The 23,420-nt window shown below is 35.4% G+C and overlaps 1 protein-coding gene across 3 annotated transcripts in view; it reads right to left on the bottom strand.

The window, feature by feature from the left end:
* WWP1 (WW domain containing E3 ubiquitin protein ligase 1) overlaps positions 1 to 23,420 on the bottom strand; it is a 66,646-nt gene that overhangs the window by 13,746 nt on the left and 29,480 nt on the right. Inside the window, exons 2-13 of one of the 3 annotated variants that reach the window (XM_074898762.1) lie at positions 22,417 to 22,507; positions 18,697 to 18,835; positions 16,254 to 16,378; positions 13,383 to 13,520; positions 13,219 to 13,282; positions 11,001 to 11,182; positions 7,621 to 7,966; positions 5,389 to 5,484; positions 4,606 to 4,780; positions 1,300 to 1,354; positions 1,121 to 1,205; positions 893 to 1,021 (exon numbers count right to left, since the gene is read on the bottom strand). In XM_074898762.1, coding sequence (XP_074754863.1) covers positions 893 to 1,021; positions 1,121 to 1,205; positions 1,300 to 1,354; positions 4,606 to 4,780; positions 5,389 to 5,484; positions 7,621 to 7,966; positions 11,001 to 11,182; positions 13,219 to 13,282; positions 13,383 to 13,520; positions 16,254 to 16,378; positions 18,697 to 18,835; positions 22,417 to 22,486 — 1,604 coding nt within the window. In that variant the 5' untranslated portion in view covers positions 22,487 to 22,507. Of the gene's footprint in view, positions 1 to 892; positions 1,022 to 1,120; positions 1,206 to 1,299; positions 1,355 to 4,605; positions 4,781 to 5,388; positions 5,485 to 7,620; positions 7,967 to 11,000; positions 11,183 to 13,218; positions 13,286 to 13,382; positions 13,521 to 16,253; positions 16,379 to 18,696; positions 18,836 to 22,416; positions 22,508 to 23,420 lie in introns of those variants that run through there. The other 2 variants (XM_074898761.1, XM_074898763.1) reach the window with 2 other exon arrangements.

Raw genomic sequence — 23,420 nt, forward strand, 5'->3', positions numbered from 1 at the left:
ATTAACCATACAGACATCAAACAGTACTTTCAATACTAAACAACACTATGTAGATATCAAAACTACACAAAAATTGTTACCATAAGAAAAAAAAATGGTTTTGGTCAGTCAGTCTTCCTTCCATGCCCTCCATGGGTTTTTTTTGTTGTTTTTTTTTTTAAGATGCTAGTCATTTTATCAAAATTGAGGGAAAGGCAGAGATTAGAGGAATTCAAATACCTATCAATCTTGTAAAATTTACAAGCTAGCTAGAGGAGAGACATCTAATTTGTTGTCTTCACTGAGAGAAAGACTGCTAAATCAGGATTCATAAATTCATCTGCTTGTGGAACTATGGAGGAATTTCTACTACAATACTCTTTGAATGAAAGGTCATCAACAAGTCTTTAGAAGTAAACCCTACCCTACATAAAAGACATTATGACAGCCACCATAGGTTGGGTCAATACTTCTGACTAAACTATTTTTTAAAAGATTTGTACGTAAAATTTTTTGAAAGTATTTAGAACTACTTTGTTTAGACGTTAATGTTGCTAGGGACTGTATAACTATAAGCAATACTCATTACAATCATCTGCTGTTTCTTTAAAAGTTTATTAGTTACCATTAGTCCAATGTTCAAGTTTACCTCACTTCTCTCTATTTATAAAACAATTACAATCTTGGTATTTGAAAAGTGTATAAAAACCACTGAACCTTAGAGCAAAATCTGTCACAGATACACTGACAATTAAAGCTTACAAATACATTAAATTTACAGGAGAACAATTTGTTCACAATTCAGTACTCAATTACAGCTAAAAGTATAGATTCTTTTCCAGTATGAGAAGACTACATTATTAAACTATAACAAGTTAAAATGTTTTAAAAATACATTTAATTTCTCACTTACACAGAAGATTTCCCAGTACGAGGATCATTGAAGGTGGTGGTTCTTGTATTATGGTCAACGAAGTATCTGACACCTTCTCTGGTATACCTGATTTCCCAGCCCTCTGGAAGAGGGTCCTCATTTTGTAAGCTGCAGAAAAAATAACAGACAGTATTTTTCCCCCTCATATCATGACATATAAGAATTAAGCAAGATCTTTTTATCTGCATAGTCAATATACACACCTACCCTTGAGTTCGAGGGTCTTCCCACTGTGTTGTCTTTGTGTTATGATTTACAAAATACACCCTATCGTTTGAATCCACTCTCCTTTCTAAGGAAAAAAAAAGAAAAAGCCCACTATACAACAATTGCATTCCAAATTTCTGTAACTATCACTTCCTGAAATCAAAAGCTAATTAACTTACCCCAACCTGGTGGTAAAGGCCCAAGTGGATCATTTTCTGCTGACAACATCGAAGCCTATTTAAAAACAAGTTAGGCCAAATATTATTCATTTTTTTTTCCATAATGTTTTAAGATTACCGCTAGTTCCGAAGACTACCCATTCTGAAAAAGCATCATGCCCTTTTTAATCTGTTTTTGTGAAGATAGATAGATTATACGATAATAAGATATGATTTGCGCACTCGCCTCCACTTCCCAAATCAATGTACCCTCCCTTTTGCTTCCTACAGTCAGTGGTCTAAAAGAGGTACAGTTCATACAAGTTTTGCGGAAGCACGTATAAGCAGATAAGCACAATGTTCTTGCTTAAGAACATGCTTTACCATAATAAACATTTCCAAGCGCGGTGATTACTGCCAACATAGGGTTTTTTGCTTCCTCAATACATGATGTCTTCCCTGGATGTTTGGCTATTTTTAGACTTTGTCACTCTTTGCAAATGCAGCTGAATTCATTAAAATATGCAGACGGTTAAAATTATACCAACATACAAAAAGGTTAAAAGTAAAAAAACAAAAAAAATAACTAAAAAAAAGGGATTAAATTATTATGTAAAACCATGCTAAGCTCATAATATACTGTAACCTTGCAGAAGTCCCCTCGTAGTTCTCAAGAATACAAAGCATGGAAAAAATAAAATGTAAAAGGCAGAAATCCCCCAGACTGCAGTATCCATGCTCTGATTTTTTGGACACTAATATTTATTTTTTTTTTTTGGTGCAGAATGGAATTTCGATATATGGGAACCAATCTGCATTTTCCAAAGAGTATTTTAAGGATCACCTTCCTACTAATACCGCTTTATAGAGCATTTGCAATCCAAAAATCTCAAATCCACTTAAGAGTTTACAACAGCAAATTCAGGCAAAAAAAGCTGTAATATTTTTCTTGTGAAAAAGAAACAAATCAAGGATCGGAAGAAAATGCAATAGTTACACTAAGAACCAAGCTCCCTCTTTGTTCCAGCCACCAGTTACTAGATGTGAACAGAGAATTACCATTATCTCAGCAGCAAATGCAGTAAGCCTTTTCTGCTTTTGGAAACTATACAGTCACAATGACCCTGTAACCAAAGACTTCTCTCTCGGATGAGTATAAAAAGAAGAGTGTACAACAGAAAATGCTGTCTGCTAAAGAACTGAATGGTAGCATGACTCAGAGATTTCCTGTCTTAATGGGTCCAAGGAATTTGTGTGTGACTGCTGGCTAATGTATATTTAACAGGACACACTGAAACACTAGGCATGGGGTGAGACAGATTCAATACCAAAAGGAGTACAGTATATTAACTGTAAATAATAAAAGTAAAAATAAAAGCAACTAAAATAATTATATCCTATATACTTTTCCTTCACGTAGTTTAGCTTTGACTATTCAAGGTAATTAAAAAATTCTCCTACTCATTAAAAGTATTAATTCACTTTTTCCCAAAGAATAAAACACAATCTCATTTATAAACTGCTATATAGGCAGAGTCCTGGTGCATCACTAGAGGAAAAAAAGTTAGCTGTAGTTTGACCTTAACAATTCTACAAGTATACAGCAGCACTAAAGTAAAAAAAAAAAACAAACCAACCCCACACAACTAAAACCAACAAACAACCAAGTTCTTAGTATGTAAGTGATACACTCCTTAGAAAACAGAATTCTAAAAAGATGTGAACAGTTATCTTTTCCTTCAAGTATATTCTGTCACACAAACAAATCCTAATTTAATGATTCTAAGGTTAGATGGTACATTTTATGAAATGAGTCTGTGGTTTCCAGTAAGTTATCATTAAACGAAGAAAGGAATATAATTTAATTTAAAAAAAAAAAAATGTTCCATGAGAGAATAAATCTAGCTCAAAACAAAATAGAGCTTCGGATCGTGAAAAGCGAGTTTTCTTAGATGTTTAAGCAACTGATCAAAGTAGTACATAAGTACCTAAAGTTGCTCAGACCAAGAGTTCCTGGCTTGGTATGTTTCAGCTGTGATTCTTGGATTTGCATTAAAAGTTACCAATGTGTATAAATACCTGAAGGGAGGGTGCAAAAAGAATGGAGCCAGGCTCTTTTCAGTGGTGTCCAGTGACAGGAGAAGAGGCAAGGGGCACACACAGAAACACAGGAGGTTCCCTCTGAACATCGGGAAACATTTTTCCACTATGAGGGTGACTGGAGCACTGGCACAGGGTACTCCCAGAGAGGTTGTGGAGTCTCCTCCCTCCTTGGAGATACTTAAAAGTCGCCTGGACACAGTCCTGGGCAACTGGCTCTAGATGGCAGGGACGGGTGGACCAGATGACCTCCAGAGGTCCTTTCCCACCTCAGCCATTCTATCTTTCTCTAATTGCATAAGATAAACTGACTTTCATAAACAGCTTCAGGAGTTCAGAAATTGGTGGTGATACGTGTTTCTGCTACTGCTAGTGATGAGATATAATCTAATTAGATAACAAGAGGCTGAGAACTGTTAAATGTAAGAATACTGCAGCCTCCTTTACTTCAGAAGGGTGGATGAATAAAGTCCATCAAATTCAGAGCCAAGTTAGGTCCAATGAAACTGTTTCAGACTTGTACCTCAATGATTTCTTCTTTTAAAACATCCACTACATATCACTTAAAGTCTCTGATACTGGATTTTTTTTAAGACACTAAGTACAATTTTTAAAATGGACTCTTTAGAGCGATGCTGACATGCAGGCACCATCATTCTTATGAAAAAGCAACTATCCTATTTATCCAGTAACAGATGGAAAAATGTGTCTCAAGAAATACCTTCTTTGAAGATACTCATGATATTTTCTTCAGGCAGAAGTAAGTGAGCAACTATCTGAGCGAAATGAAAAATCACGCAGGAAATTCCAGAGCTAAACCAAGTGCGTAAGCATCAAAATGACTTCAAAGTATAAGAATTGCCACCTGTACTAATGAATGACTACTAATCACTAAAACTATTTTGAAGGCTATTTCATGTTCAAAATGCCCATAACTCAGCTTTTATGTTCCTTTTCAGTTAAGGGATTGCTTTAGTTTTACCTCTCACTACTGTCATTAAAAGTCTTAAGTATCATGCAGTACACAAAGCTCAAGTTAGGGAACAGATTTTTGCCTTTAAGGATGATTTTTGTTAAAATTTTTCAACAGAAACAGGATCTGAATTACTGATGCCAAACATCTCATAACACATATGGTTGAATAGTTATAAAATCATTTTAGAAAATGTTAAAGAACAAAAATTATACCTATACCTCTGCTCATTCTAAGTTTTATGTAAAAGTTACCGAATAGAGGTATCGTTGGTTAAATTGCTGCATAGCTCCCTGCAGTTGATTCCGTTGAGACTGCCATTGCTCAAAGTTCCTGACTGATTCCATTGTTGGTCGCTGCCATGTTGTTGTTCTGGTGTTGTGGTCCACATAGTAAACTCTCCCACGATCATCAACTCTTCTTTCCCAGCTTTCAAGAAACACAAATGTTAACAGCTAAATTTTTCAATAATATTATATAACTGATTTTCTCTTTATGCTAAATTCAGAGACAGTACTTGAATGAAGTACCGGAGTCACAGGCATGATTTTAATTTCTAAAGTACACCCCAACTTTATTGGTAGAACAACCACATTGAGCAAACATAGACTTCAATAGGATGCTCAGCTCTCTGTCACCTCATTTTTAACTTTGTAAATTCCTATGACCATAAGCAATGTTAGCAGGTTTCACCGAAAACACTTTGCCTGGAAATACGAGGTTTGGAACCAGTGCACTACACCTAGTGGTGCCACCTAAATAAAGGTGATCAAATGTGCATTACTTAATACAAAAGTTTTAAAGGAACAACAAAATAATTTAGTAGCTGTATTTGAATAAGTGCTCAGAACAAGTGACATATACAGTACCAACATTTCTATAACAATAGCTACAATCAATATAGTTCTAAATTAAACAAAAGCTAGGATTTCTTAATATATGATGTATAAATACAGTTTCTATAAGCTGCTTATAAAAGCCAAAGAAACAAAAAAATAGTACCTTTATCATACTTAAATCAAAAAAGTCTACCTTACCCAGGAGGTAAGGGCTGTGGTCTTTCCCATGTTGTAGTTCGTGTGTTGTGATCAACATAATAGGTTCTACCATGAGGATCCTTTCTTTGCTCCCATCTTGAAAACAAAAAGACTTTCATGTAAGTCAAGGTGAAAATGCTTCCTCAGCACTTATTTCCCACTAAGCCAAAGAAGTACCTTGGTATTGAATAAAAATACTATGATCCAAAACTCATTCTAACACACCAAAGAAAACTCACACTAGAATATGTTATCACTTACTTCCTACTTGAACTGAAACCACCATGAACACTTCTTTAAGAGACCTGATACATAAAATGTGCATACATCAATATTCAAAAACATTTTCAAATTCTGTCTAAGATATATGAAAACAAAGTCAATTAATTACATACTCAAGGCTTGGATGCTAAAATAACCTCATTCAAAAAGTGCTAAGAGACACATTCTTTGCATTTCCAAGTACACGCCTCTCTCAAAAAAAGAACAAGTTTACATTTTGAAGCACTGTTTCCTATACCCAACAAACAACAGGATCTTTCAGAGTGAACCTGAAATGTGTACTATCAAATGGTTTTCCTGTGTTTCTGTGTCCTATCCTAGTAAATTCTCTATCTGATATCCCTGGGAACTATTTCTTCAGTTTTAGTTGCAAAGCAAACTCACACTGAAGATGGAGAGAGGACCAAATATTATAAACAATTGAAGCTTCATGCTGCTGAGAACTGCCATAATGCAATAAAAGCAGTATAAATGGAAGAGGAAACCTGGATGTTAGACAAAAAGCTAAAGTTCTTGCTAGCATTAGATATATGTTTGCTTTTCTTACATACATAATTAATTAGCTCTTAAAAACGTAGGGAGAGCACCCTGCCTGCTACTCATAGGATTTGATGTGCATTTCCTCACTATTACAGAGTATCCTATAAAAATCCTACAAATGTTTTCTTGCAGTTCAAGAGGTTAAATGTTAAGATTACAAAACAATAAAGAGAGGAGCAGCAGCATGTTACAGTGTTACTAGGGCTAAACATAATGGAGACTCAACTAGACTGGGGTGTGGGAGAGGGCAGGGAACAACAAAACAAAAAACCCCACAGAAATCTGATCAGAGAAGAATGATGAAGAAATGCATTTGATCACAGTGTGCACTATGCCTGCAACTCATGACCCTGTCTTCAATGGGAAAGCATGCAATTAATTTATTTTTTTTATTTTTTTTTTAAAAAGTGTGTGGAGGGGGGATGACCAGAGGAATTCCCACCTATAAAGAGCTTTCATTGTAGAAAGCATATGAAAATTAAAAACTTAGTAACTCTTCCCCAACAATATATACACAATATTTCTATCTTTTTAGATGCTTGTTTTCATGTTTATCCAACCACAGAAACTCAAGTGAAGTGTCACTAACAACTTACTGAACCTCCTTCAGAGGGAGCTGGTACAAGACAGGCTCTCTGAAAGAACAGCTACAATGACACAAGGTATATACACCTGGGGTTAAAAAACAATTTCTGTGTTCAGAAAATTCTAAAATAGTTAATATTTAGAATACTATGGAAATGTCAGTATTTCCAACTAGTTACTGAAGACATCTTTTCACCCAAACATGAAAGCATCAATAAAAAAATTTTAAGATCAATATATATATATATTTGAGCATATATTGTATTGTTATTTAATGTCTAAGCACATCTTTAATTCTGCATTTAAGGTTTAGGACCACAGAAGTAGTTTCTAACAGTCTAGCAGAATGAAAAGTTTTTAGCTATTCTGAGCACATATCTACACTTAAAATCTGTATTTTTATCTATAACATTATTGATTTCATTGTTACACAGCAAGCACCTACAAGTATTTCTAGACTATTAATTTTCACTTCTCTGTATTTTGGTCCCTGCTATATTTTCATAGTTTAAGAACCAAAGGAGTAACAAATTATGATCCAAATAAGTTTGAATGTCACATGAAAATTTTTCACATCCATAACACCCAAGAGTTTGTCTATTTAGACCACAATACCGTCTCAGCAATTCAATTATCGTTACTTTCTGAGACAGAAAGGAGTTACTAGCCAGTTATAGCAGCAGTACAAACTCCATTTTAGATCAAATAAACCTGTCTCAGCCAACTGACCTGCATCTGGCAATCCAGTATAGAATTAAATTTCTGTTTCTTTATATGCATGGTCAGATGAAACATAATTATAGTATTAAAATCAAGCCCACATACCCTGGTGGCAAAGGTTCTGTACTGGCATTACCAGGCTGCTGTCTTACAGGTTCTGCAGATGCACTTGAGGTGGAGGAGGATTCCCTTGGTTTTGCTGCATCTGCTGCTATACTGTTTCTAGCATTAGGTTGAGCACAGTCTGTTGCAGCTGTAGGTTCTAGTCCAGCAGACACAACAGGTAATGCAGAAGTGTGGCTTTCAGAACTGGTTGCTTCTGTTGTTGACTGAGGTTCTGCTGTAGTGTTAGTGCAATTTGAAGACATGGGAGCTTCAACTGAACCGATCGGAGCCTCAGAGACAGAAGAATCACCAGCTTCTGGTGCAGAGGTGGATGACTCACCATTAACTGAGAAATGGGAAATAAGAAACATTTGTGTATCAGAATCTATTAAGATTTACTTTTCAAATTATTGGCCTGTGTAGTAAATGACACAGACGGAATATATGCCTTAAGCAGCACTTCTGTCCAAGATGACAAAAAGTCACAGCACACCTGTCTCAGTTAAAGCTGTGATTAAAATTTACAGTCTGCAAGACATTCTCTGTATTTCCCTGCTAAGGTAATTTCTTAGTTTCTGCATATATTGGTCAAATCAATGATACACCCTTCTCTTTAGATTAGCAAAAGGTACCCATCTGCTTCCCAGGAAACAGTACTGCTTTATTTTCTTTGAAACTTTGAACATGTATCAACTTAAAAAAATAATCTTGAGTAGTATGACATGAAAGAAAAATATGAAGACATAAGTAACTCCATGAATATGGAAAACTAGGAGGCAATTCTTACAGCTATTTTTTTTTTCCTTTTAGGTAAAGAACGCTGCAATTCAGCAAAAACCACCTGTGTGTGACTTGGGAAAAAAATCCCCCTCCAAAATCTGGAGTAAAATACGAAAAATTGCATTTGGATAACATAACTTATGTAGTTCAATGACTGAAGAAAATTATTATAGAATCACAAAGTAAATAAATTTCTGTGTTTTAAAGAACAATACAAATGTCATCCAACTTGGGCAAACATAATCTCATAAAACGTTTAAAGCAGGCATGGATTTAGCAGGAAATGCTAAGAAGGTTTTATTGCTCCCAAGCCCACTTGGCCAACAATGTATCAATACCAATTCACCTGCAGTGCTTAACAGAACAGTATTTCAGCACAAGATCTTATCCTAGACAAGCGAAATCAGGTACAGCAGTCAGTAGGATTCCCATTAAAAGTCAAGGCCCTATTAAAAGCAGTGCAACACCATTCACAGCTTTCATTTTCTGAACCACTAATAAACACCAGACAGTAACAATTTTATTTAAACATCAGTTTGTACCTCTTCTAGAGTTGGAACGCTTTCTCTACAAGACTAAATATAATATGCAATGTAGACTTCAAGTAATTTTCTAACAGCATGCTATCAGCTTACAATTCTAAGGACTGAGGCCAATATAACTGCTGTATACTCACAGCCTTACTGATACAGATTTGCAAAATTTAACTCTAATGCCTATAAAATGCTGTTCCATCATTTTAAAGGGTTAATTTACTTTAATTCTGTATAACACTCTTACAAATAAAAAAATTAGCTAATTCTACTTATTACTTGCAATATGTATATAATGTCAGCAACTTCTTGCTTTCCACATGGTCAGAAAAGCAGGTCAAAGAATTACGAACAATAAAGCTGTCATCAGCAATGTATTTAAAATAGCAAGTCAGTTTCTTTAAGGAATTATCACTGGGACATAAGTATTTGCTTGATATGCATAACGATAGGCATGATCTTACAGGCAGCAGCAGATTTGTAAGATCTGTAAAGGCATTGCTTTCTGAACACAACTGATCCAGGGTAATACATCACTACTTCCAGCTCACATAAAAGGTGAACTACATTAAGATGTGTCAAGACTTTGTATTATTTCAAGCAAATATAAAGCATAACATTAAAAAAAAAAATCCTAACTACACACAATCTGACCAAGTTTCTTCAAACTTCTGCTTTAACTAGCAAGAATTTTACTTAAATAGAAAAAAAGCTAAATGAAATTTCAGCTTTCATTTAAAAAAACCCTCAACATTCAATTCATCCACGTGGAAGAGTGAATGGGATTACATGACAAAGTTAGACGCAAAATAACTTGACAAATCATCAGCTCTTTTAGTAAGCTGATCTCCAAAACAGATCTATAAAACATTACATCAGCTGATTACCTAATCAATTAGATCTAAAAGAACAATTCTGGCAACATCACATGAAATTACAATCCTGCTAAACACCACAGTAGGGGAAAAAACAAATTCTGTCATCAACAAATGCTGGAGACATGTTTTATTCCTTGCCTTAAAAGTCTCCACCAACTGGTACAGTAGTTGAAAACTGTTATATCAGTGCCTCAGTGCAAGCTCAGTGATGATTTCATCAATGTTACTATTTGAACAAATCAATTATTTTTGCAATTACCCTATCCTAATAAAGATTTCAAATGGATCTCTCCACTGCTGAAGAAAAAGGGAGCAATGACTAAATAATGTATACGCCCTCTGGCCTTCAGCTGAAAAGAGAAGGAAATCAAATACAAGTTCTCTGAATAGAGAAAAGCTTCAGAGAAGGCCTAATTTAATTAGTACCTTTTAAAGTTCATAACTGTTTCTGCTATCTTTCCACCATACCCACATTTCTCACTCTCTCACAGAAAGTTTGACAGTCTCTGTTCTACCACATATTAACAGCTTGCTTATTTCTATTTAAGGATATGTTTTTCCTCTGCTATCACTGCAATCTCTCTCAAACTGCTGAGAAAAGGCAGAAAGTGCTTAGAAAGCACAGTCATTATTAGATGCAAAGTTTTGCCAGGGGAACAAATAAAAGACTTTCTTTTCACGAATGTTATTCTTAGTAATAACCAAAATGTTTGTGTTTAAGAGGACAATTAAATTTAGTGTTTGCCAGTACCTTTTGAAAAAATAGAAGGCATCTCAACTCAGAGCACAGCAGTTCCCTGACAACACTGAAAATCACATTTATCTAATGGCAAAAGAAACTTAACTGTAATTATTCAAATTAATTGTGAAAGAAATCTTATTTTTCCTCCAGACAATCAGTAATATTGTTTAGTCATTTGGGACAGAGAAATGGAAGTTTTGGATCCTTTACATCTTTCTTCCTCAGAGAAGAGAGCTGACAGGAACATAATGAAAGTTATGAATGGATCTACTTCAGAAAAACTCACAGAAGTGGACATGAAAAATAATAAATCAAGCCCAGAAACATCCTCTCAATATTTTTGAAATCTAACAAAAAATATATAGAAGAAGTGGCTCAACCTCAGATACATTTCAACCAGATAAAAAAGCCTTATGCAACATGTTCTCATAACTCTCCCATTCTTACCAGTGCTGTTGACAGGCTGAGCTGCAAGTGGTTTTGGTACTGGTGTATTTTTGGGTCTGGCTGCAATGTGAGTAGGAGATGGCGTGCTGTCTCCATTAACAGCTTCTATACAGAATGTATTCTGTACTACAGAGTTGGAAGGTACTTGATTGTCTATCCCATTAGAAATGTCACAAGCAGATCTTGGTAAAAATAAAAGATCATTTTAAGTTACTACAAGCAACATGTTAAACAGTTATGCAACTAAACTAAATCCTACACTAAATCACACTAAAGAAACAAATAAAGAAATGGAAGTAAATTCACAACGGCTTATGACACAATGTTTGCAGCCTAGATAACAGTCAAGTGCAAGACCAAGACAGTTAAGGAACAAAGGCAAGTTTTGATTTTGAGGATTTCAGATACTTAAGATAGGATTTTCCATTTCCACTTTATCTTTTACTTTTAATGACATATTAGAACCAAGCTAGGCAGACTGATGCGCCTGCCACATCTTCCAAAACTGCCTGAGGGAACCTTCTAAAGTACAGCTGTGAGCAGGAAAACTTTTTCTCCCATTAAGCAAGTGGAACAATTGGGTTTCTTTGTCATATCTCCAAAAATTATTCTAGTCATAACACAAGAAAGTAACAAAACTCTCCCTCAGTGAAAGGAAAATAAGATGAGCTTCTCTATGCATAGGCAGGATACAACATTGTGAGGACAGATACACACAGGCAGCTCTATCTTTGTAAGGCTACATGGAAATAAATGTAGTGTAAGGCCTTGTGAATGGAAAGTCTTGTTCAATCACACTGTTTTAACTTAAATCTATCCCAAAATGCTTAAAGCCACCCACCAGAGACACATACTGTGAAAATTACATTCAATGCCAACTCCCTATCTTCTAAAGGAGTAGAGGCTAAAAATTAAAGAAAATTAAACAGATGACAAAAAAGGTGAGAAGTGTTAGAAGTCCCACTTTGCAGAGTAAGAAAGGAAGAAGCAACATTTCCATGTAACCTTACCTAACTCCAAAGGAGTTAGTATGAACAGAGAATTAAAGTATCCCTTTTCAACTCTAGTCTACAAACCCAATTTGCTTCCTAAATACATGCACAGAAGCTACCTTAAAACTTTTCTTCATGTCTTAATTTTAAAACTGTAAAACAAAACTGCTGGATAGTTCTATGGAAAACTGCTGTAATCAAAATACCAACATTAAGAGGAGGATCCCAGTAAAAGTCACACCTCCAGCAACAACAGCTGAATGAAAACAAGTGATTGTTACTACTGTTTCAAAATGGTATGCAGAGGTGTTTCAAATCACTTTTAACAGTCCCAAACCTTTCTAACAAAAATTTTTTATTCTGATTCCCTCATACTGGGCATTGGGGGACGGGGAGGAGGCGGGGCGGGGAACAGAGACAAATCTCCGCATATTCAAAAAAAGAATCAAGTTGAGCAACCATATGTTTTTTCACTGCAGTGTCACTTCACTGCAAGGTAACTGAGCAGGCCAGTAACATTAAATCGATCTGAATGTTACTTGACTCACTAGTGGTGAGGGGCCAAACAATCTACTCCTACTTCTCTCCAGATAGTCCTTGAGCTGGAATAGAGAAGCCAAGGCCTTGTTCTTGCCACTTCAGGTTGAAGCAGGCAAACTCTTTGACAGTGTTCTGAATACTGCTTCCTAAACTCAATACAAGTCTCTCAAACTCCTGATCACAACCTTAAAAAGGAACTGGGTGAGGGGAAAGCACTTTAGGTTTTTTTTTTCTTCTTCCTTCCGCTCAGATGGTACATGGCAACAAGTTGGTAGACATGAATAGAAATGGTTCTTAAGCAGAAAAAAATGAATGGAATAAGTACACAAAACCACACTGAACCACAGCTCCCCTAATCTCTGCTGCAGCATTTAGTAGAATTCCAGTCAGCCGAATTTTTATGTTCAGATGGCTACATATCCAAGAGGCAATGATAAAGTAGTGGAGAGCAGACCCTACCAGCAGAGAAAGAACAGAGCTGTAAATTTAATTCTTCTCAAGCTAAATTAACATTCAAGTCATGCTTCTAAAACCTGTGGTAACATAACTCAGGGCTTGACAGTTAAAATCCATTGCCTTAAAAAAATTTTTAAAGAATCAAAACAAAACACAAACAGTCCAAACATTTCAACTGATACATTTGTTAATGTACTTTGTACAGGGAAAACACAAAAATAAATTCCAACCTGGATGTACTTCTTGCTGAAGCATCTCTGCTTTCATGCACAGCCTCGCCATTTTGCTGAACTTCTACTGAACAGTAAGAAACAAATTCAACAAAGATAGTCTATTATAACTATTTGAAATCTTAATCAAAATATTACCATCTGATTTCATTATTTTAACTTACTGGTTGCTGATGAACTGAGATTTGTAAGAGATTCCTGTTCAACAACCAAACCGTCTAGCACAACTGTCAGTTCACCTGTTTGCACCATGCCACTCTTGTTTTCCAAAGAGAGTTTTAACTGTTCTTTCACCTTCTCCACTAAAAATGGAGTTGGAGCGGGTAAGAGAAGAGAAGGAGAGAAGGGATAAAGGAAAAATTATTTCTAAACAACATTAAAAGAGACTTTCAACATAAAATATGAGATATGTGTATTTAGTTGTACAAAACTGAACATGAGAGATATTCAGATGACTCAAATCAACATAGATGTTACTAAGGAGCTGGGCAAATTTACATCTGCTGTGGCTAAACCCACAGATTACTGTAAAACTAAAATGGCCATTCTATAGGTATGCTATAGGATCCATATAGTTTCAGTACTCTGTAGTTAATGATTTCCCAGGTTTGCTGTTTCCACTAAGCCCTTTTGAAATTATGCACTACCTACATAATACAAGAAAGCTTAAAATCAAACAACTTCTGAACCACACATCCAAATATTACAAGTCACGGGGAACCTCATTCTACACCAGAGCTTATGTTCATTTCTCATACCACCTTCCAAAACTACTTCTAAAAGACCACTGAAAAGAACATCACTTTGAGGAAGAAGTAAATGCAAAGACTGCATAGAGTCCTTCCTAATTTTTTAACATTATTTTTAGTAAACCCTTACTATCATTTTCATAGATCGCAACTCCATAGATTAAACAGTAACAGAGAGGATATGTCAAGTAATCAAAAAGTAAATCAGAAACTATTTTGACCAAAAGAAACTTTGAGATACACAAAAAAATATGTACATGGTGCAGTAAAGAACTCAATATGACTGAGAAGTAATGCACACATCTGTAGAGACATACATAATCCATAGGTAAAACATACTGTGAAGGCTGTATAACTCTAAATCAACTATTACTAGCACAGCAGTTAAAGCTACATGACATAAATCCAAACAGTCAGCTGCGAGTTCACATTAATCAGGTTAAAATGCTTAAGGCCTTTTAGTATTTGCAGTTTCAGATTAAAAGATTAATTTTTCAAGATATACCACCCTATTTCCTGTATTTCAAGCTACAGTTAAAGCTCACTGTGCACTTCTATGCATTAAACTAGCAGTTCCTTATTTTTTTCCTCCTTAACATCTAACATAAACATGAAAACAGGGAAGGCTACCATAAACTATTGCCAAATACCTCTAAGCTGTTACTTTAAAGTGCAGGTTTGACAGTGTAGTTGGGCAGCAGTTACTAGCACACACCCACTGCTATATTACAATGGATTTCAAGGTAAATCGCTGGAGCAAGCACAAAGCTCCCAAATCTACAGAATGACTGAGTTAGCAATCTTCATTTTTGAAAATGGTACTACCTGAAAGAAGAAACTAGCCTACCACTGAGTTGTTAAATTAACAGATTTATAAATCATTTCTGCAAAGGATGATTGGTTTAGCCTCTGATGTTTTAACAGGTTATCTCCTCAAACCAGACCAACAGTTGACTAGTCCAACTGAGCTGGCAAGAAAGCTGAGAGGGGTGTGGGCAACACTTCAATACTGGTGGTGTTCAGTAGGAGAAAATAACGCCACTAATTCTAAAGTTTCTGTATTTAGAAGACTTCCCCTTTACATTTTCTTCAGTAAAGAGACTTTCAAGTGCTGCATTTTAGGTTAGGCATCAATAACTGAATGACTGAAGGATACCCATCAGATTATTCTACCACTGAATTACTGGATAATCCAGCGTGTGTTAAACTGCTTGCCCAAATCAGAAACACTGCACATAAATTACTTTTGGTACAACGTACAGCTAACTCAATCAACCATTCCCTGAAAGTACTTGCCAAGCTGTTGGATCCTACATCCCCTGGATCTACAGAAATAAAATATTAACTATTGCGTTCGAGATAGCAAAAAAAATAGTTAATATTTTAACTATCATTATTAAAACCCAGTTTCTTCTGATACAGTTTGTTGTTTGGGGTTTTTTTTATTACAAAAGAAGCAACTTTTCTGCTTGATTATGGAACCTTGGGCAGAATCTTTATAATACTACTGAAGAAATCCCACTTGATTTTGGATTCTGCTTCAATTTTCTGCAAGAATCACAAAAATTAAGCTTTTTCAGCTCTCCTTTCTCCCCATCTCCCTAAACTGAGATATCAGGTTTGTTTATTTAACGTGTGAGAAAGGTAGAGAATGGTTTAGCTGGAATTCTACTGCCACTCTGGAGTGGAATTTAAAGTGTGGATTCACCATCTTCTTGTACCAATGAAAAAAAATTTATAAAGCAAATTAGATTAATAAAATTAAACCAGGTCTTCTTTAAGACAAAGTTAGAAGTTACATAGAACACAACAATCTTTAATGTACTTAAAGGAAGTTCTCAATTGTTTTACTAATCAGTGGTTCCTACTGCTCTCTGGGCAGTGAAATTATGAGGGAAAAATATCCACCTTTCCATCAGTGATTCCAGAGAAGGAAAACATGAAAAATTATATAGATGGCTTTTCTGAAAGTTTAGACTTTTTTTTTACCAAGTCTAAAACAGCTCTTCTAGCAAATTAATTGTTTGCCACAAAACACTGTATTTAATGACTTCTGCTTTTACATAATTTGTAGTCTCATACTCTAATGTTTGTTTTAAAATTATTATATCCCATTGTTACTTTTGAATTGCTCTTGATAGCACAGACATCTCTAAAAGAGACAAGTAAAGACATCAACTGAACATCAGTTGTAATTACACATATAGTTAGTAGTCTGCTTGCCAGTTTTGATATATAGATTAGTAATAATAATTTACTTTACTCAAAATATCCTTCACAACTTACATTTTCTATTGTGTATTTCCAAAGCTTGTCTCAAGTCTACAGTGGCTCTTCCTAATAAAGCATCTGCTTTTAAAGTGTGATGGCTCCACACTCTAAATTCCAGCGTAGTCTGTGGAGTCACATTCCTGCATATAAAATACATTTTTTAAAAAATATATACAGATTTTAAAGTACTCGTTCTTGTTATTAGGAGTATTTGAACTTAATTCATTTTCTCATATTTATTGTATTTCTTGATACTAATTAACTGAAAGAAGTTTTTGTACTGCAAGGGGAAATTTTTAACTAAGAACTGCAAACACTATGAAATTTATAGCTAAGATCAAACTTGAAGTGCATTACTATGATAGCATAAGGAATTTGAGGAGTATCAGAAGAACCTACATTAAGCTCAAATCTCAGTTATATAAAACATATATTTATGAAAGACATATTCCTCACTATTCCAGAATTCTAACTAAAAACTCACATCATTAAATGTGGAGAAAAAGGTGGTAAGTATATGTGTCAGTCACTAGAGAGAAAAATACTAAATCTTTTTTAAAAAGGAAAAAGCAACCAATCAGCTACTTGCAAGCAGGAAGAACCCACTTAATAGGTGTCAGCTTGCCATGAAAGTGTTGATAAAACATCATTTGTGAATCCACAAATATATATAAAACCATAATGCATATCACAGAAATCAGAGGGGAAAAATCAAATTATGAAGCTAAAGTAAAACTGGAGGGAAGCAGAAAGGTAAAGGACCCAACTACAGTGATCTCTCCCCTGCTCAAGAACGAAAACAGGAAGCTATGCTAGGTCCTGGAGAATTAAGTTTTGTAGTACCGGGTATAGTACTGCAAGAGTGCTCCTGGCTGTGAAAAATGGAGTAGAATCACTGTATTGCAAAAAGTCAAAGGCCACATATCCATCAGTACTGGATACTGAAAATTCTATTAACATTGATAAAAACAACACTAAAAACAACACCCACACTCCCAAAAACAGGGCTAGCTTTATAGTCTCTTGAATGTGTTGGACAATGTGGATCACTTTTGCTGAAACCCATGAGCAAATATATTTTTGCATTTTGAACAGGCTGCCTTCTAATGGAAGTCTTACTAAAAGAACAGCTCAACAAAGAAAAGAAAAAAAAAAACACACCTACACACAGAGAATATATTGCTAGTGCTCATGTAGACCCATAAAAGTGAGGGGAATTTGGTAAGCCAGAGAGTTCACTTATTCTCAAATAGATCGGGCAACTGAAGCAACTATATCATTCCAATAAGCCAGAGAAAGAGGGGGCCAGAATACTTTATATATATATATATATATATATAATGGTAAGATCCTAAGTAAGTAATACTGATGATGGAATGAGTCTGTTTGGTTGTACTGTTCATGCTAAACTACCTCATTTCTACCAGTCCACCAGATCCCGCCAAATCAAACCTGCCTCCTCAACAGAAACTCTGGTCTCTGTGAATATACTGATAGCTCTGTACTTGTGCTAGTAATAACTCCTGAAAGTCAGCAACAGGTTCAAGATTATATTATTCTCTTTTGCAATATTGCAAAGGGCTAATAAGCTCTACTACACCCCTGAAACATTGACAAATGTGGCACAGGAGTACCTTACTTGCTTCAGCTCAGATTAATGAGTAAGTTTTCCCAAGCATACAGTTCCCTGAAACTAGATATGTTGTCCCCACTCTCCAGCACTGTTAGTTAGAGGAACCTGGCATGGTTCCTACTACTAACAAAGTCGGCTGTTGTACAAAGACAGGTCAAATGCTGTAAAAGGTAGTGGCCCATGCTCAATGCCCCTTGATAGTAGTTATGCTGTTGCTAGACCTAAATCTGAAGCAGCACAATTGTGGTTGTATAATAATGCATTCTAACAAATAGCACAGTCCAAGACTGACAGTTCTTCACAAAGTCATATTCAGGTATATCTACATCTGTAGCACAGGTAAACCAAATTAAATCAAAAGAAGACTAAAAAGGTCAAATATTAGGATAAGTTGCAAGGTCACTTTGCAGTACACTGTTTGAGTGTGTGTTTTCCTTACTTAGGAAATTTAAAGGAAAAAGTGACTTTTCTCATAACTGCTATTTATCCAGCTGAGAAATTTTTCCCTTTGAAGTTTAGAATTACATGGCTACAATTAGTAACATCTTCTAGAGAGGAATCTTAAATATGAATGGTCCACAGTGCTAACAAATATCAAGAGTATACCATGTCCAGCAACTATATGCAAGAAACACTCTGTACAAAATATATTCTCAAAACATTGTAAGAACTAAGGAAAAAATATTATTTGAGATAAATATTATCTTATGTCTGCATTTAGTCATCAACAGCCAGAGAAAACTATGTAGGCAGCCAAGCTTAATAAATATTTGCCTGCAATGTCTGCCTAATAAATAGTATTAAACAACCAAAAAGTCTACTTACACTGTCAGCTGCTCATCCCATTTTGGATTTGAAGAACTACTTGATTTTGCTGTTTTCTTAATTTCTCCATCTGCAGTTAATTCCGTGTAGAAAGTTGTTCCAAACCAATTCTTTTTCCGTTTCAGTTTGGCACTAGAAACTAACAGAATACACTGCTTTATCTGTAACAGCATACTGTTGCTGAAAAACAGAAAATGTACTGCCTACACAATGTATGGAACACAGCATGGCAATGTTATTCCTCACCTTTTCTACTTCTGCTGAACATAAAGAGGTCAGTGCTAAAATGGTAGCTTTTCTTTTCAAAGGCTACTTTTAGTTGAAACCAAATGTGACATATTCTCTTCACCACATACTGGCAGGATAGGTTGGAGAGACAGTACAATTATTTTAAGGATAAGCACTGAAAATCATGTGGGTTCTTTTCTTTATTTTCTCATTGTTCTTCCTACTCTTCACTGAAAAATATCTAAGTAGGATATATCTGAGAGACTATCAGATAGACCTTTTTTTTTAAATTATATCTAATTATGAAAGCATATGCACTTCAGGTCCCTGTATAGCAAAGCCTGTATAAAGAGCTTCATTTCCTTGCCTACAATACCCATGTGGTTCACCCGTGGTTTCACACATCAGTTTGACAAAAGTAAGAAAACAACTCAAATTTCCCCTATGTAAACAGCTTTGCAGATGAACTTAAAATTTCAGCTAAATATTCAACAATTAAGAAATAGCAAATAACCAAAGAAGCTATTTTTTTTCCCCAAAATCAGTGATGAGACCTCAGTGCTCCTGAACACACATCTGTTCTCCCACTTCCTCGCCAAGCTGAGGAAGTCACTACAAAAACAAACAGCAGCCTGACAGCATTTTAAATTCTATTTGAGGTAGATCTTGTCTTCAGAAGACCACATCGATGGGCTCACAGCTGTACCCACCTGCTGGCTATGCCTTCTCTCTCATTCCTCCAGTACTTCAGTGGGATTCTCTTTCCCTTCACTTTAAAACTAAAGCAAACTTGAGTATTTTCAGACACTTGTAAATAATCCTTCCCTGTTACTTTTCTGTATGGTACTTGATAATTCAAAAATAAGTGAAAGTCAACTAAACTGTCTGAAAAGGAGTCAAAAAAAGTCTGTCATGTATTTCTGCATTACAGAAATTCTGAGACGTATACATTAGTCGGTTGAACGTTAGTGGAATGCAACCATCCAAGTTTCTAAACGCATTAGACACCGACTTCTCCTTAATTTCAATTAACTCCCACACATTTGAAAAGTCCAGTCTAAGTCATGCGTCACTTGTCATAAAAGGGAACTGCAGCCTTGGTAACAATGAAAGATTAGATGTAGAAGACTAAAAAGATAATTCCACACATAGGTCACATTTCGTCATCTGAAATCATGATAGATTTTCTACTTCTTCCACATTTTTTTCCTCCAAATTTTGCTTTCTAAAAGCAACTGCAAAATCTGTTAAAATACAGATATTTAGTCATAATATTCAAGCTACCTTTTATCTGATTTCGGTTTAAGTTAATATGTTTTGAGTCCCCAAACATGAAAGGAGACCATTATCATTTTTTGGTTCTTTTTAAAAAAAATTAGGAATAACAAATATTAGCAAGAGACTTCAAAAAGAACTAACAAGACAAGATATCTTACCAAGTATATTTGAAAAAATACTGATGACAAAACTTGTCGGCAACATGCTGTAACTGTCCAAATTCGAACAAGTCACCACTTCATGTGAATTTCCTTGTCTACAAAATTAATACATGATACTTGCTGCCTTTATAAAAGTGCTTTTTAAGTATATTTCTTGAAATACAAGTCTAGACTCTACAGCAGCATAAACTAATATGAGCATAAACCAGTGTAGGTCAGCTACACTACAGTCCCACACTCCTCTGTCTCCCACTTCTTTCCCTGTACCACCACTGCATTCCTCTGATCTTGCAATAAAGACTGGTTAGAGAACTAAACATTCAGAAAACTTATTCTAAAAATTGTACAGATTCCTACGCACTTTGATCCTTGAACCAGGTCTCTTGAAGTCAAAAGCTCCAGTGCGAGAAAAACAGAAGATACTTATATAAGGAGCGGTACAGAATATCAAAATGATCTTTTCTGCATACATAGGTCTGAAGCTATGGGCCATTTCTGTAACTCAGTTTGTTACAGTAATATATATTCAATCTATAAATGGCTCCATCTATGCTATTAGTTATTGCCAGTTTTGATGATTCATCACATTATCAAGGTTCCTCTCATCTAATTTGATACAATACCCATTTTGGGGACTTTCCAACAATGTGTTTTTCCTGAGATAACTTGGCCATCTTTGGACCATCCAACATGATGTATCTTTCCTGAGATGCAGCTTTGTTTAAGACATGGTATCTTACTAATGTTTTTTCCGAACTTTGTTCAAGAAAGCTTAATATAGATAATATATTCTTGGTCATACACTCATTCTTACTTCAGGGTTCCCAGATTTCTCAGGATCCATGGAAAGTTCAAGTTATGGATCAATGGTAAAATAACACTTATATACATACATATACATATATACACTTATGTATATGGTATGGTAACATTCTCACTTTTAGCTACAGTAACACTGTCATCATTAGCTATTAAATTTGTTTACCTAAATGCATTTTGCTTATCCTCTGACTACAAGTCTTTGTTGTGCTCTGCCATCCCACAGAAAGTACAGCTAAGACCAACACTGACAGTCACATCCCTGACCAGTTCTTATCCGTGAGTAGCACAATGCATAACCTACTTGGCTTGTTTAACATCTACTGAAAAAAGTGTCCCCAACACAACCATAAATTTCCAGAATTGCTTGTAGCCCACTGTGTTTTCCTCCCAACAGATACTGAGATGGCTGAATTCTGCCCCGGACTATGAGAACCAGCACAGCAAAAGGAAAAAAGCAGGCAGTCACAAGATGCAACACAGTAAATTCCAATAGGATAGAAGGAAAAACATTTTCACAGTGATGTGGTTTATCACCAGAACAAGCCACCCAGGAAAGTTGAAAACCTACAGCCTTTGAGATACTGAAAATTCAACTGGACAATACCCTGAGCAACCTGATCCAACTTCAAAAGTAGCCCTGCCTTCAGCATAACAGTGGACTAAGAAATCCCCAAAGGTCCCTTCCAACCTAAATTATTCCATATGACTATGTAATCCAACCTGTTGCCCTAAGGATAATACAGAATACCTGTATTATTATCAACAGATGCTTACCTGATATGTAATCAAAGACCTTAATGTTTTGAAGGGCTAACAGATTTTGTGATCTTCTCCAGTTCTTTTCCAGCTTCACTTTAACGTTGCACCCATTTTCAGCTTGGGGTTCACTAGAGCCACCCATCTTTTTTGTAGAATTTCAATAATATGTGTTCCCACTATACAATTTGTGCCATTAGTTATGTTTTCAAGCAGAATTCCTTACATTTGTCCCTACTGTTGTATTGAATCTCATTTTTTTCTGATCTGAAGAGATTATTAAACCCTGCCATCAAACCTCTACCTAGCTTCAATTCATCTACTTATATTATAGTCATATTCTTAACTGTAACATTCAAGTTACTAATTAAAATATAACTATATTGATCCATTTTTTACACGCATTTCAAAGATTGCTTGTTTAGAATACATAGGTTTTCCTGTAAAAATTGCCATGATACAAATCACTACTTGCCTGTTACTTGCATCTGTAATCTTCCATTATGGTTGTTACTTGTATCAGATCTTGGTGAGGCTGTGGCCATGTCAGAGGTTTAGGCGCTAGCCTAAAAAAAATAACACAGAGGTAACTTAGTAAAAAGTGCTAATTTCTGCATGTTAGTTACAACTATAAATAAAATGCTCAACTGATCAGCAAGTTACCCAATGTTACTTGAGAAATAATGCAGTTTGTCATACCTAACACCAGTTAAAAAAACCAACTGCTTTGGAAATTTGTCCCTCATTACCTTTGAGGATGCCAAGACACTTCAGTAATGCATACATTTACATGGTTTAGAACAACTGTGTAAGGCAAGAAAAAAAAAATTCATCTGTGATACATCGATACTCCTGTCTCCAGAAAGTAAGCTTACAGTCTAATTTCAGATGAGCTAAGCACCAACAACTTCAAGCGAACAAAACGTCTGAAACGTTTATATGCTTGGAAAATCAAGCTGTCTCCAGAATGATACATGCAAGCAATAATGCAAGTGGTTCAGACAACAAGCATTTGAATTCTAGCCCTAGATTTGTAATCAGCTTTCTACAACACTGCTGTCCACACACAAATCACTTTCCTCATCTACTGAGACAGTAAGCACTTTACAAGGACCACCCCATCTTACCATTCAGCATCTAAAATACTGTGGCTCTCATCTTACCTGGGGCATCTCAGCACCTGGCATGTGCACACAACATCACTCCCACTACACCTGAAACAAAGCTAGAAGTAAAATATTCTCTGTTTCTATCAGACATCTATTCTTCATGAGAAAAAAATACTTACATTTAAAATACACTTTCCATGATCTAAATGAACTTCCATATATTTATTTCTGTGAACCTTAATTAGTATCAGTAATAATATGGAAACAGCTGTCACCAAACCTTTTTGATCTTGCATCTCCATCAGTAAAAAATTTTTGAGCACAGACCCCCGATATGTGTACATTTATTTATGAGTTATATATAGGTACT

This window comes from Athene noctua, chromosome 2 (genome assembly GCF_965140245.1).
Source record: "Athene noctua chromosome 2, bAthNoc1.hap1.1, whole genome shotgun sequence".
Classification (NCBI taxonomy): domain Eukaryota; kingdom Metazoa; phylum Chordata; class Aves; order Strigiformes; family Strigidae; genus Athene; species Athene noctua.